This window comes from Apiospora aurea (assembly GCF_038362705.1).
Source record: "Apiospora aurea strain CBS 24483 chromosome Unknown utg000006l_segment0_segment0, whole genome shotgun sequence".
Classification (NCBI taxonomy): domain Eukaryota; kingdom Fungi; phylum Ascomycota; class Sordariomycetes; order Amphisphaeriales; family Apiosporaceae; genus Apiospora; species Apiospora aurea.
In genome coordinates this window covers 965,268-981,088 of record NW_027117393.1, presented here as the reverse complement: position 1 = coordinate 981,088, position 15,821 = coordinate 965,268, and the positions used below count along the sequence as shown (strand labels likewise).

Sequence of the window (15,821 nt, the reverse complement as noted above, 5' to 3'; positions counted from 1 at the left end):
TCTCATTTTGGACTCGACGGTGTACTTGAGTGGCTAGCATCAAGCGGGCATATATCAGAAACGCCAACTCCAGCTTCAACGTGCTCGCGGCTGGAAAACATTGAAGCAGGGCCTCCAACACCCCATCGAGTTCCGCCTCCACCTCTCTCCGAGCGTCCTTTGAATGAACGTCTACGGCTTGCCGTTCAGGTGCGAGTGCAACCAAGGTCAGTAATACAACCTTAGAATGAGGATATGCGGCTGATAGTCAGGCTCAGTTCCGACAAGTCGCCGTCGTCGCCTCCATTATTTGAGAACATCGCATTCGTCATGTCTGGGAACAGGTCAGAAAACCATGGCCCCTCTTCCAACCGCAAAGCCACTATTATCCAACTGTCTCCCACATTATCTTCACGATACACCTCGACTTCGGAACTCCACAGGTCGCGAAGAATATACCCGGCCCACAAGCGATCTTATCTTTCTCTTTCCAGCTCAACGACACGTGGTGAATCGGAGTGTGGTAGCGACGATAACGTTGGTTGTTACGAGTGCGCTAAGGAGGCCGAGGGAGAGCTTCTCCCGCCACGGCCACCCATCGTGTGTGAATTGTTGCATCCGAGGCCGCGGCTGTGTGGTATGTCACAGGGCGTCACTGCGGGGCGGTTGGTAGATCTCGAGGTTCCTTAGTAGATTACTATGAAATAGGCTACACGAGAATTCGACTTCAAGTATTAGCTCCAAGGGGACTCGCCATAGATTGGGGTCATCTGTATGGCCTTCTTTGGAGGTTGCAGAGGATTGAGAATTGGTGGTCAAGGTGTCGTGTTCCGCATTGTACGATAAACTCCAGAGGTGAGATGTGGTCGACTCAAATATCTCAGGGAGTCATGACTCGGTAGGCCTGTGATTACCCTTTTGCTAGGTTGGTGAGGCGCGAATGGTCCATAGGTGCGGATTCAACGGGACATCTTCTTGATATGCTTGCTATGGTTTACCTACTATGAATAGCAAGATCGCAATTCGCCAATGGCAACGGGGCTAACCGTGGTGCGAATGAGGGGCGCGACGATGTGTTGCTTACCCGGGTCAAATAATTTCATACAAGCCGTCACTGGCTGGGAAACCGACGGTCATCCCCTTGTAAACTCTGTTTGACGTAACCTCTGATCGTCCATGCAGGATAAACACTCTGAAGCTTACACGATGGGAGGCAACGCGCTCGAGAGAAGAAGTAAGTCTTACCTGATAAACACCAAGCTTGAGAGGATGGATGTGTTGACGACAGATATCCAAGGCCGCCCTCTGAGCCCGATAGCCGAGGAGCTGGTCAGCCATTATGAATCCAAGTGCGGTAGCTCTGTACATGATGAGGGTGCGGAACTCCCTGACAATGCTGGAGAAAAAGGCCAGTCTACGTGTCTGGATAATGCCAAACCTGTGGAACAATGTATGGGACGGGAAGAGGAAGCTCGATTGTCTATCGACAGGGCGGTCACAGTTCCTGTTGATAACAGGGAGACGTCCTCAGCTGCTGTCGAAGACCTTGCAGCAGAAGAGTCGGGGGCATTGTCGGCATCGGCAAAATCATTGGTGTCTTCAAGGACAGCATCCAGTGAAGGCCTTGCACAGTTGAGTCACAGTAAGGTCCAGCTCCCACTCCAAGCCTGGACATCCCCACTGACCATTGTGTTCTCTTATCTTTGCCAGACAATAGGAAGTGTAGCTGTTCCCCAGGGCAGCATTGTTTCCAACCCGATCAGTTGGCTTATGGCAAGTAATCCGCTCTAGAGCACTGCGAATCAACACGATCAGCCTGCGGGTGTTCTTGTTGAGCTCACTACTGATTTCCATAACCAGACACTCCCTCTTCGCAAAACATCGACCAGTGGCTTCACATTGTCGGGTATCACCAATTGGACGACCCAGAGCTCGCAAGCCCTTTTGTCGAGGGGCGTTCACCAAGGCCCGACTTCAGTCAATTGCCTTCACCCTTTCCATCAACAGGCGGGACCTTTGGCAAAGGCAAATTCAGAGAATCGCCCACTTCCCAACAAGTCTCTGTTGCATCATCGTCGGAATACAGTCACTTCTCTGAGCCAGCAGATTACGAGTCATCAAGTGGCATCGCGTCGAGCTGCCCGAGTCCCCTGAAGGAAAGTGATTTGGCTCTTGTTAGAAAGCCAAGTCGCGTCATCTCGCCCACACCCAAGTTACGACGAAAGAAGCGAGACGTGCATATCCACCTCAGTTTGACGGATTCTCAATTGGAGAAGATGGCCTCAATGTAAGTTTTTGTCATGCCCCTTGATATGGAGATGTATTCATCATTCACACTATGGCAGATTTGCGTCTTCGCAGAGCCATCCTGGAAAGGAGCCCGACTCCCCCTCTCCTGAAAGAGTGCGGGAGTACTCTGCTTACAAGCGCTCCCCGTCAAGTTCGCGTAATAATGCGTCAAAGACCCTGCATCACAAGGAGGGAAGTTCCTCTTTGGGGTTCCATGCCCAACGCAGAATGCCTGGTGAAGATCGAGGCCATAACAAGTATGATTTCGACCTGCAGTATGGCCCTGGCACGGGTGCCAAGCCGGCAGAGGGCAAGGAAGAGAAACGTGAACGACCTACTACTGTAGAGACCGAATGGAGTGCGATTATACGCACAGTCTCACGATCACCGTCGCAGGACAAGCTATCTCCCACGAAGCCCTCCTCCCGAACCAAGGTTCCCGCTCCTGCCCAAAAGGACAAGAGACGCCCCATACCCCTCAACCTCGCCGACGCCCGCAGGTACGGCGAGATTGTAAGCCATCGTAAAAACATTGAGGTCGTCCACAATCCGGTCCCCACTACCCCGGCTCCGGCTCTGGAGGGCAACAACATCACCATTGTCGAGAACAACAATGATGGTTCATCGTCTGTTTACACAAGCGATCCTCCCACTACTTCTACGCCACCATTCATCAGCCCTCTGCACATCAAAAAACGCACTGCCAACATTGGACGAAAATTGAATGTTCTCAAAGCCTACAACGACTACAAGGAAAGTACCACGCCCAACCCCGAATCTGCTTTACTCAAAACACCCTTCCGCTCCAAGAGCGCCACTGCTTCCGATATGAAGCAGAAGGAGCCAGAGGCCCCCGACACCTCCACCATGCCTACTACTATCGACTCGCCTTCGTCACCTCGGCACTCTTACTCGAAGCAGGGCAGCATGCGCCCCAGCATCCCGAAATCGGCAACCACCAATGACCTCAAGCGTGATGCTGGTCAGCCGGAGCCGTTCACCCCTCTGACGCCCTGGCTTCTGGCTGGTAGCGTCCACATCAGGAAGAACCTCTTTGGTGAACATGGCTGGCTCAAGGATACCTCAGCTGCCGAGCCCAAGCCTGAGCTGCAGAGAAAGTCGGGGATTTTTGATGGCCTCAAGAAGGTTGCCCGTGATTTGGTAAGTGAGGCCCAAGTGAAAACGTGGACCATGGCAACGATCCGTCATCAACCCCCCTCGTATCTTCGATTTGCATCTAGTCAATACGATGTACGCTAATATGTATATGTTCTTTTCTAGGCTGAGAAGGCAGAATTCAAAGCCGCCGGCACTCGTCCTCGCTCCAAGAATGTTGCTGCCGCTGCTACCTCGCCTCGCCGTCAGTCAATCACCAAGCGCCTGAGTATCTCGCTGGACCCGCGTGAGCAATCCCTCCTCTACTGCGAGCTCGAGTTCACCCTCTCGAACGCGCTGGACATCTACATCAAAACCCAGCTCAATGGCGGCCGGCTCGACCCGGCCAAGCTGAAGAAGGTGTCCGATGGCTGGGCCGCCAAAGGCCGCCCCCGCGTCGTCGGCTTCCGCTACGACCTCGAGACCCAAGTCGAACTCGTGCGCTTGCACTTGTACCAGTTCCGCTTCTACCATTCCCACTACAGCAGCTATAACCACCAAAGCCACGAGACTTTGCTCGGTGGTGCCGGTCGTAGTGGTGGCGGCGGTGGTACCGAAGACTCAACCACCGCCATCGACGCCGTCCTCTACGCCGTCAAGTGCAACGCCCGCGTCATACGCGTCCGTACCCTCTGCCAGCCCGACAGCGTCATCGCCAAGCACGTGCTCGACGCCCAGGCGCTGCTGAGTCTGTTGGGTGCGGCCGAGGGGATGCACCGCGCCCTCGCCGAGGTTAGCCAGTTCTTCAAGGTCGTCGTCGAGCGCGAGCGCGCCGTCCGCCGCACCCGTGAGGCGTCTATCCGCGCTCTTCCTCATGAGGTTGCCGCCGCCATGGGTCATGATTCGAGTGTGATGAGCGTCACGCAGACTGGGGACGTTTCTTTTCAGGAACAGCAGCAGCAGCAGCGCGAACAGGCGCAGCGACAGGGACAGGGAAAGCAAAAGGATGATGACGAGAACTTCAAGGGGCACTCGCAGATTCCATTGCAGTACCAGCAGCAGTTTATGCCGACTACCACTCAGCGACAGCCCTCGCAGCAGAAGGTCAGCTTCGCTGCTGTTCCTCAGTCGTCTTCGGCTGCGACTATTGGAGCGGACACTTCGATGGCTGAGCAGAGTGAGGAGGAACAGAGCATGTTGCAGTACGTTCCTCCCCCTGAGTTGGGCGATCATCAGCAGGAACAGGGCGATGGTAGTCTGGTAACACTGCCGTCCAAGACTTATCGTGTCCCGAGTGGTGAGAAGTCTTTCCTCTGAACGGACTGCTTGCTCACCTGGGAATACCGATCAGATATTCCATTTTGGCCTCGATGGGGCTCTGAGGGTACTCTGTCGCTTGACACTTGCCCCCTATCTCCATTATATCCTCAAGAGAAGAAGCCGGCCATCTTTGCTCGCTGAGTGTGTTGAAGCGGGAATGGCCGTACTCATTTGTTTCTGTTTCTTCGTTCTTTCCTACTCTATTGTACATTTCTGCCTTAATATTCCTTTCCCCCTTTCTTGCTTGGTTCGGCACACTCGGATCGTTGTTGTTTTCTCTTTCTTTCCGTCAAACTGCATGCAGCTTTGCCGACGCAGCTGCTTCTCACACGGATGGAGCAAGGCGAGCAGGGGAAAAAAGGAGCTGGCTAGTTTGTTCTTCTACGTTCATCAAGCGTCCTGCTTCTGTAGGCATCTACTCAAGCTTCTCATCGGTTATTGTCAAGGAACTCTCCTTCAGTCTCTCGATAGGAGACAATGGGCCTCGGGTCAGTGAAGCGACTTGAAATCAAGTCCCACGCGGGATCTACTTGAACCAGCTCACATCCACTGGGCTGGGTACAGATCCTTGGGGAGCAAGTCAACATCATGGCCTTGTCGCGAAGATGCTGCTAGTGTCTAGGGGTACGTTCTACGAAGGAGTACGAATTGACTGACGATTGGAAGCTGGTCTTCTCGGTCTCTTCAATTCTCAGGGGCATCATTGAATTCGGTTTATGGAAGGAGGCCTTGGGAACGAACACGTACTTGAGAAGGGGATCTTTCTTTACTCTTCTCCGGATCGAAGGTGTTCTCATCGGGATCCTGGTCCTCCTTTCCTTTTCTGATCATCACGTAGCGTGTAGTAATATTAATGAGCAAGCGGTTACATGCACAAAGTAAACCTTTCCCATGGCATGTCCACCTACCTAATCTAGCAACGCATCTCATTTCAGACTGGTGATACCAAGCGCATTGAATTAAACCCATCTTATTGCCATGGCTGTAAGTTCCAACCGATCGGGCTCTAAAGTAGAGGAAGAATATGCGCGAGTTGGCAGCTCAACAGGCCGAGACGCTACAGCACTGACAGGCTACTACTACTACCTACCTACTCAGGGGTACATGTCTGGACTTTTGGACGAGGCTAATACACAAACTGATTCATCCAGCTGCAGTAGCAAATATCCCGGCAGTCATTCCAAAAGGCCAAGTCCAGTCACGCGGAGGCGGATCGCTACAGGTCGACTGCCCTATCCCCATTTCATCGGAATTGTGACCTGAGACTGCAGACTGTCACATCAAGATCGCATGGCTTACTTGATCGACTGGCGTTTCTTTTTCGTATCTGTACCAAACAAAAACATGCATGCATGACCCCACGGGAAAGCGTGTTTCTGCAGTGCGGGATTCCCAGGAAGAGGTTTTGAATTCGTGGGCAGGTATGCATCGGTAGAATCTAGGTAGGTATGGAGGGGTGAATGCTGATTTCGTGTCGTCAATGTCTCCTGATGTGGCCCGATGCCGAATGAGCAAGCCAGAATCTCAGCCGAGGGTATACAACTCCCCGATCCGGGGACAACATCCAAACTCATTGGGATCGGATCGAAGCAAGCCTGATCATATATACAAAGTTCATTATATTGCGGGGTGCGTGTGATCATGGTCAATCGACTCTTCTAATGTTGGTCATTCGAACATGAGTCGGTTGGCCGGGTGACACCCTACAGTCTTTCAGCCCTGTGGTGGTGTTGCAGTTGGAGGTTGGTCAAAGCCCGTTCCGGGTAGATCAATTGACCGACTTGGGGAGTTTACTTAAAGTCTCGCTACGTATGTCGAATGTTGATCGTCCCACCCGGCAACCGTTTGGCTGTCGCCTATTCAATCGAAGGATGGAACGGTCTGACGCAAAGCCCAGTGAGACAGCATCATATCATTTCTCAAGATAGACAGGACAATCATCATCATAGGCAAAGCCAGGCCAGGAAGGCGGAAGGGAAGGAAGGAAGGCAGAGAAGGGAAACGTCAGTCGCTACCGCGCCCGAGTCCGCGAGGCGAAAAATGACGATATCGGGCGGGGTTCCCGCCGCACGTACTCCCGCTAGAATTTCGGGGAGACCCTCCCCTACGAGCCCCTACAGGCCCCCTATCTGCTTTGCCGCCGACTTTACCGGATAGGTGGGAAATGGGGTCGGGTTAGTGACGAGTAGCGTAGCTGCGAATTGACAATCTGTGTCAATCTATCTCTCTGTGGGAGCGCGAGTCCCTGGTCCCCGAGAACTTCCTCGACTACTACTGTACATAGAGGGGGAGGGGTTAGGGGCAGGGGCAGGGGCAGCAGGAATACCAGAGTTCCGTGCGGTTGTTCGTTTTCCCTCTCCTCGGTCGAGTATTCTCGTTCGAGGAAACCCCCCCCCTCTTTAGAATTTCCCAATTCTTGGCTGCTTTGCAGTAGAAGGAAAAGAAGCAAAGGAAAACCTGAATCGGTTGCATTGCGCGCATACGAATTGGGGTTTGAGAACAAGCATAGGTGACTGTCTGGGGCTGGGTCCCCGGAGAATTACTTACAGGGTACGAGAAATCGGAGTCATTTGGGGGTCAAGTGGTTTTTTTCCTTCTTTTTTTCCTTCTTTTTTGGCTGCTCGCTAAGGCTACCTAGGCTGGCGCTGCAGGTTCCTTTTCTCTCTCTCTCTCTCTCTCTCTCTCTCTCTTTGCCGCTTGTATTGCCGACGGGCGGCCACGCTTGCAGGGCGGCGCCTAACCTTAGCTACTCAGGTCCAGTCGGTTTCCGTTCCAGTCGGTCAGGTGGTTTGTTTTCTCTCTCCCCCGTGAGCAAGAGCAAGATGAGCGATCAAATTCCTCATGCGCGCCTGATACGCTCAAGTGTCATCTCAGGGCCAGCACCGCTTAATGCCAGGCGGGCAGAGCCTTGGCGGCTTGGAACTTGGATCGAATGTAGAAAGGGTCCAATCCTCCACTTCCCTCCCCCTAGTGGGGTCCACGGACAGCTGGAACGGTAAGGCGAGGCAAGACCAAGAGAGGGAAGTTGGAAGTTGGGAGTTGGTTGAGGACGGAGAAGGCGGGAGAGAATGCCCATCTCGGGACCAGATCGGTCAAGGGAACATCTGATATGGGTTGGCCGCAGTAAGCGGATAGAAACATTTAACACATCGTGAACCCGCTGTAGCCTGTAGCCTCACCTTAGCGGCTAATGCATAACAAACGTTGGCGGGAATGGGGGCAAAAAAGAAGGAAGATTTCCAGAAGCGCACACGACCGGCGGTGAGGGCCGTGTCGAAAGTGGCCTCTGCTCGACTGTGCGGAGTGGCCTGCGAACGATTATGCATGGAAACGACAAAGACCGTGCAAGTTGTGCATGGAAACGAAGCCCTCACAAGCGCCTGCCATGGCACTGTGGCGCTACGCTGCCTGTATTATTGATCTGGCCCGGGGGGCACGGGCAAGGCAGGGGAGGGCTGGGGCCAGCTACTGGTAGGGAGCCTAAGTCAATAACGGTGGCACAACCGTTCTGGTCGCACATGTGGCACTTGGCACATCGTCTGCCTTCCCTGCTTCCATGAAATTCATGGAGAGGGAACTTCTGCACGAAGCCCTCGGGTTGAGCGACATGCCCCTTTCGGGGGGAACAGACTTGCCGATCCTCTGGTCCAGACGGCCTCAGCCTTGGGGAAGTGGGAGCTGAGACAACTGCGGCCACCGCAACTACTACCCGGCCACAGCTTCACACACACACAATATGCTTAGCCAGCAGGCCAAGGTGTATGTAGGTCGGGTCTTTGCTGACCTACCAAGCCTACCAAATCGGCCAAGGCGGCAGCTATGATCGCAACTAGTAGTATCATACGTGAAAAGGGGGACGAAAATAGCAGCAGTTCTTCACTGCCCCCGAGCTGCCGAGGGGAAGATCATGAAGAAGACCCTTTCAATGATCGACAGACAGAAGAACCCGAGGCAAATCATAGTGTAACGTATACTTGTAACGTGCATGCTACATAAGATCATCGCTATCATCATCATGGGTAAAGAAAAAGCTGTCATCAATATAATTCTCCGTCAGCAGGATTTTCGTAGGATTCACAATGTATGGGATGCGACGGAAAAGCTTTCCCCGCTGATTGGCATCGGGGGCCGGGCAAAAGAACACAACCCAACGGCACAGATAAATTTGATATAACTCGATCCAACGTAAGCACTCTTTCAAGCTCTCTCGTCATCTGGTGTGACCGTGAGATAGATAGATAGGTGTCGGAGTGATTGCGCATCTCGCCGAATATGCAAATGCGTAGGTACATGTAGACGACGCCCGGCCGCAATTTGCCTCATTCGTCACAGGTAGGGAACTGGACCGGCAAGATCGACGCGACGACGAGATACGTTGCTGGCGCCGGATATTCTCTCCAGTGGTCGAGAAGTGTCTCGAAGACGAAGATGAAGAAGGGTCGACAATTCGACGAATGGCATTGTTGACAAGCAATGAGAGCGACCCAAGATCGACACCAGGACTAGTAACAACTGGTCAACGCGCAAACGGTTGAACGGTGCGCTGCTGACATGCTGGCATGCTGGTATGCCTGATTTTGATTTGCTTTGATTTACCGGGTGTGCAAATAAGTCATCTCGATGCCAAATCAACCGACTCGATGCAAAGACCAGCAGTTTGCGCCGGTTCTATGTACGACTGGAAGGCAAGGGCCAGGCGGCTGAAGGTACGGCTTGCTGCAGCCCGTTCTGGCGCCGTAATAAATGACAGGATCTTATTGTTGCTGTACTGCTTTCCGTCTTGTGCATAATTCCACCGGTAGTCTTGATGTACCGAGAGTGGCTGTGCGGCTTTTGGTGGAGAGGACCCTCTCTCTCTCTCTCTCTCTCTCAGCACAGTACGGACGGCACCTGGACTAGGGACTGGGGACTGGGGACTGGGGACCTCGTCATCAGATGAAACCGCTTTTGCTGCTTCTGCCATTCTGCGCCGAATGTTGTGGGCTCGGGGCCGTGGGTGCGAATGGCAGAAACGCATGAATCGCTAATGAAACCATCAGCCCAAACGGCACGCTGAAACTGTCAGGCTGTGGTGGACATATACTAGCAACTGTATAGTCGGCGCCTCTAGTAGGTTCTGGCAGGAGGATGCCGACGACTACAGCGACTACCGCGACTACAGAAATTACAGAGTGTCGAAGAGAGAGCGAGACAGAGTCTGTATAGTCTCTCCCTTCTTCGATGTATGCAGCCAAGAAAGGAGTCGGGCGGTAGTGAGGCCTCGCCCGACTCTGATTCGAACTCAGTCCTCCGCAGCCACCCTCATTTTGCGCTGGCCGCTGGATATTGGACACCACACGCATGCACCCACACCTGCCACGCTGTATTCGAACTGCCTGCATAGGCATCTCCAGCGCGCCCAGTCATTCGTTCTTCAGTGGCCCTTCGCTTACATGCCGTGCTTGTATCAGGCACGCCGGCTGGCCAATCCAGTCCCCATGGCGAGTCCCTATGGCGCCGATGCAGGTGGCTTGCATTAGATCCCAGTCAAGGGTGCATTTGTACAACAAAGAGGCAGATGGACAATCCTACCTACCCGACCTGCCGACCAAACTGGAAATTGCTCTGGTTTGGGTGTGTGTGTGTGTGTGTGTGTGTGTGTGTGTGTGTGTATGTGTATGTGTTGTGAGCCGGCCTACCCACGATGGGATCAGATCAACACCGCAATGGATATGTTTACTGAATTGCCAATTGCCATCTCAGCAGCGGCCATCCACCACGATGGCCACCCTGCCACCTATTCAGAGGACCCTACACGCTCAGACACCCACCCACTCGGCAAGCGGTAAGGTAATGTATGTGTAGGTAGTCGTACAGATGGATGGATATCCATATCACCAAACAAAACAGCAAATGATTCAATATCACGGTCACCGGGGTAGGCGCGTCAAAAGACTACTAGATAGAAACACACAATCTCGTACAGTACTTACTTACATACCTACACATACATGCATACACATACACAAGAGGAGGTTGCGTCACAGTGCTCGAGGACCGATAAATCTGGTCAGTCGAGATAAAACCTGTCCAGGGCTAAGACGGTCTGGTTTCCTCTTGGATCACAAGTTTACAGAGTTTCCCTTGACATCAAAAGCAACATCTTAAGTATGCCCGCAGATCTCTCGACGTGCTGCAGTCGTATGTAATACTCCAGGCTCGATACAATTGGCAGGCCTTGCTGCAGGCCGCGCGCGCGACCTGGGGAGCCGGCCGGTTGCTCGTCAAGATCGGGAAAGTCCGAAACAAATAACAAACAGACGATGGCCGTGAACCGACGCAATGCTGTTTTGGCAGTCATCCCAAGATTCGGTGGGCTTGGCCCAATCGGGACACCATTGCGACGGCGGACACATTTGGTGGTGTTCATCGGAGAACAAAATGGCTGACAAGATAGCCTTGACTCTTTGACAGAATGACAGACAGGAAGGAACGAATTCCGCACGCAACACTCTCCCGGCCTAGGTACGGTTCATCCACTCGTGACAGCAAGCACCCCTAGTCGCCGGTAGGATTCGGTACGGAAGTGCCACCGTGAAATAAGGATTGGGAATGAAATTCCTGGGGTCACGATGGGCAAGCGATGCACAGACGCGCAGGGGTTTGATCAATGTTCTTTTTCACTCTCCCATGCTGCTGTGGCACACCGACGAGGCTCACAGGAGGTACTTACGTCCAGCACCAGTGTCGCACACGAAAGTGTGTGGTTGGTGGTGGTGGTGGTGGTTTGTGAGCAGAGTCCAAGGGAGGAGAGTGGGAGAGTGAGTCTGTGGCCGTTCTCATCTGCACACTACTACTACTACTACCACTAGGTACACTGTGCCCGCGCAGCCCTAATACTACCTAATGCTCCGTTTCGACTTGTCCCCCCAACAAATTACATACAGCGCAGCACTCGCGCTGCTCGCCATCAGGATAGCAGCCGCTCTAGCGGGCGGGACGGGAATCTCGAGAACTGGAAATGAAAAGCATCGTTGATGTGCAGTAGGCAATGTAGTATTATTAGTTGCACCCACCACCAAAATAGAATCTCATTTTCCGGTAATAAGAGGAAACGGTATGCGACCCAGGCTTTTGCCAGGCTTTGCCGGGCTACCCAAAGCTACCATGCTGTAATCGCCAAGGTTCCCGAGATTCGATAGATTTGCCTTCCCCCTACCCCCCGACAAGTCCCATCCAGTCCTTGGGAATTATCGACCCACAACCACCGTTCGTGGGAGGGTCTGCTGATTTCATACGATGCTCCTTGCTGGTTTGCCAGGTTGGCATTGATTGGATTACCATCTCAGACACGGGCCACTGGGAGCTGAAGAGGGTGAGTGAGGGTGCGTCAACTGCGGTCAGCACCCGCCGCCAGAGGCTTTGCATCGATGTGAATGCAAGGGTTCGGAGGCGACACGACGGATGTAGATGTACTGCCTTACTTCTTATTCCGGCGTGGTGGTGTAGGTTGGCACTGGCTGAACTACAGTACAGTACTAGACCGTATGTGATGTACATGGGAAAGGGGAGAGAGAGTTCAACACGGCCGTTACCCGAATGACTGGTCTCTTTGGGATCACCGTAGCTTCAAGGTAAGGAAGGGCAGAAGGTAATTGGCATTTGATATGTAATGTATTCGACACGATACACTGACACAGTTCACGGAAGTGATTCACCCTGGTTGAACCATGTGCCATATGGGGCTTGCCCTTTGACAGACATCAAATGAGTCTCCCACGATGTAGGTGTTGCTGTACGTAGTAGTACATACATGGCATGATCGAATGCTGGCTGCAACTGCTGCTGCTGCTGCATATTCGGGAGAGAGCGACGACGACGACGACATGAACGCACAACGTACAATGGGAATGTCTCGCCACCGCAAATCGTTCTGGACTGGACTGACGGGCTTGCATATTACCCACCCGCCGCGCTCTCGCACACAAACACACTGTGCATGCACAAAAAAGCGCGAGTGGTTGATCGCAGCCAATGGTCGAAGGAAAGCCGAGCGAGAGACCGGCGGTTCACCCCAAAAAGGTATTAGGCGCTAGACTGCGCTGGGGATGGCGTCAAGTCCTTGGCTCAGGCTTCGTGGCCTAGCGTGTGGCGAAGGTGGGTTGATTGGCGCATCCGGCCCTCCCCCATAATTTCAGAGACCGGACCATTCATGGTCTGTGGCATGCTGGCCCCTGCCGGCCCAAACCAGGGCTCAGGGGGCCAATCTGCTTCCACTGTTCATCTGCGCAGCCGGACTAGCGGGCTCCACTGCAACTTTCCTTTGGGCATTCGCTGCCACCCTCCATGGGCAGGCAGGCAGGCAGGCAGGCAGGCGTGCAGGCATGGCCAATTCTTTTTGCCCCCCCTCCAGTCAGTACCCTCCTTAGGACTTCAGGGTGTGCAGAGTGCAGGTGGAGCGCGCGAGGGTAGGGAGGCAGGGGAGATGGGCCACTCTCGTCTCTTCCCATTCCATCCCAGTTCTGCCAGTACCGTACCGTACCGTACCATACCAGACTCGCGCCAGAGACAGCGAGCCCTGCTCTGCTGCTCGCACTCTCACTCTCCCATCCCGCTGCTTCGCATTGCTGGACCGGCTGCCCCCCATCCTTCCAACAAAATCCTTTGCCTTTCCAGAACCTCTCTCGCCCACCTCCTCCCTCCCCCTCGCTCGCATCCAATCCAACCCAGCCCGATCCCAACCCAAAACCCAACCATCCATCCATCCATCAATATCTGTTAAGCTACCGTACTATCCACGCAACCTTCCTCTCAATCCGTCCATCCATCGATCAATACACACAAATCTTATATTACCACTTTGAAAGAAACAGAAAAAGGAGATTGATCCAGTCCTCCCGGCTTTATTCTCTCCTCTTGCCTCTCTCTTTTCTACTCGCTCACTCTGGCCTGCTGCCCATTCTTTGCGACACGCAGTGACTTCATTGTTGTTGTTATTGTTTCAAAGCCCCGAGCTCAATTTTAATACCGCACCGGCGAATCCACACGCACCAAGCTGTGCCCCGACCCCCTTTAGCCGACCACCCACAGCTCAGCAAAGCGCACGCACCACCCCCGACGACTGGGAAAGGGAATCTCACCGCCACCCCAAACGGTCTTTCTTCTGTCAACTGTCACACTGCAACTCAAACCATCTTACGATCTTACTACATACATACATCCATCTCTCCAGAACAACTCAACCACCCCCAACCCGCAACCAACAACCAACGTCCAACATCCCATCCCGCCGGCGCTGCAAGCAATTCATTATCATTAGTCTTTTGCTATTTGATCAGAGTATACCATAGCTGCCATGTCTCAATACTACCAATACACTCACCACCAGCCGACCGCCCCGGCCCCTGCTCCCTCCCACAACCACCACGGCCGCAACCGACGGGCGCCGCGCCTCTCCGTCTCCCAAAACTCCCACAGGCAGTTCCGAGGTGTACGAAGCATGAAGGAGCTCACCGAGTCCGCCGTGGTCTCGTCCTTCCGCAACCAATTCGAAGTCAGCCGCTCCTTCGACCTCGAGGACGACATGGAGTTCTGCCCCAAGCTACTGACTGAGAGCGATGTAAGTCTGCTGCATACACCCGGAGCCACCTGCACCGGCGCCATGTCACCCTAGTCATGATCCCATTGAGGGTTACCGACTCAACACAAACATGCAGTCGTCAAAGAGCATTGGCTAATGAGGAGTCCCGCATTCAGATGGTTTCGATAAGCAGCGCATCGTCGGACCGTTCATCTCTGTCTAGCAACTCTCCTAATTCCTCTCCGACGCAACACCCTCAGCAGGTCGCCTCGACCTTCTCTCTCAACTCCTCCTCGCCGGCCTTCATCCCGCCTACCTTCCAGAGCCAGCAGGCCACTCTGAAGCTTCACCAGCCCGCCGCCACCCGGGCTCGCAACGCCATCCCCATCATCAACCCCGCCAACGGCCTGACCATGTCCAGCCCGCCGCCCTCGGTTTCGCCCGGCCGGATGCAGCAGCCTCTTGGTCGACGGTGGTAAAGCAGCCCATAGGGCCGCTTTTCCGTACCGTCTCCAACTGGTATGAATAGAACTCTGCGGAGTTCTTCCTCTGTAATTGCTCATTCGTGTTTAACCGACATCGTCTTTCATCTCGGCGCGGGCACCTGAACGGACATCAGGCATCGACGACAATCATATATCTTCACTAAATAGGGCGCATGGGGGTCCGCAACTGCCGACTCTCTCCACTTTATACCACCTTCACCACTCACGACTTGTACAAACATTCTTAAACGACATATTACATTGTGTTCATCGCAAACTTTGTTCTTTGCGGAGTGTTTACGATGGACATACGGCATGTTTTTTCTGAAGATATTCGATACCTCTTTGTTCGCGTTCCGTTTTCGAACCGGGAAAAAATACCACGGAAAATTTTGGGTGTTTCGACCCCTCCGCAAGATGGGGCGGTTTTTGGTTTTCTCACGAATGGGCGTTCCAACTCGGGGGTTCTGCTTTTCTTACAAAACTTAATCGCATCGGTGTTCATACCACGGAGTCTTATTTGGGATCATACGGCAGCGGCTACGATAAAGTCATTATGGGTTTCTTGACGACGAGAAGAAAATACCACATATAGAGCAAGTGTTTTGATGGGGGGTTTCGGACGCGTTTTTGTCACATATTGCTATTGCACAGCAGGCAGGCCGGGGTTTTTTGCGTCCACACACATCAGGAAGGGGTGTTTCTTGTTTCGGGGTCGGGTTTTGCTACAATTGGGAAATATCCGGGTCAAAGAGAAGAGAATCTCCAACCACAGAGCAATTGGTTTTTGCTGGGCGGCGCGCGGGGAAATCAACTGGCGATGGTGCTTTTTTTCGCGCCGAACATCATGGAGAGGGAGTTGGTTCTACGACATCGATCTTTTTGGACGATGCAAATAAACGGGATGATATCTTTTTCACCACTGCTGAAGCACATGTCGTTATTGTTTTGTTTATTGCCTGTTTACTATTTCCCTGTATCAATTGCAAAGACTTGCTCGGAGGGTGAGCATTGCGTAGGAATACCAATTGCTCCTCTTCTACTTCACGCTGTTATATCCTATACTCTTTTTGGTCGGAGCAACACTAGCGAGC

At 53.3% G+C, this 15,821-nt stretch overlaps 2 protein-coding genes across 2 annotated transcripts; both read left to right on the top strand.

The window, feature by feature from the left end:
• Positions 1-2,496: 2,496 nt before the first annotated feature.
• On the top strand, positions 2,497-4,680 carry PG986_008908 (uncharacterized protein; the record flags this gene model as incomplete). The annotated part of the gene is made up of 2 exons (XM_066845130.1): positions 2,497-3,429; positions 3,550-4,680. 2 exons carry the CDS (start codon positions 2,497-2,499, stop codon positions 4,678-4,680), a joined length of 2,064 nt encoding a protein of 687 aa, XP_066697528.1.
• A 9,337-nt stretch (positions 4,681-14,017) lies between these two features.
• On the top strand, positions 14,018-14,721 carry PG986_008907 (uncharacterized protein; the record flags this gene model as incomplete). Its single annotated transcript, XM_066845129.1, has 2 exons — positions 14,018-14,281; positions 14,419-14,721. The coding sequence occupies 2 exons, from the start codon at positions 14,018-14,020 to the stop codon at positions 14,719-14,721; spliced, it is 567 nt and encodes a 188-aa protein (XP_066697527.1).
• Between the last annotated feature and the right edge of the window lie 1,100 nt (positions 14,722-15,821).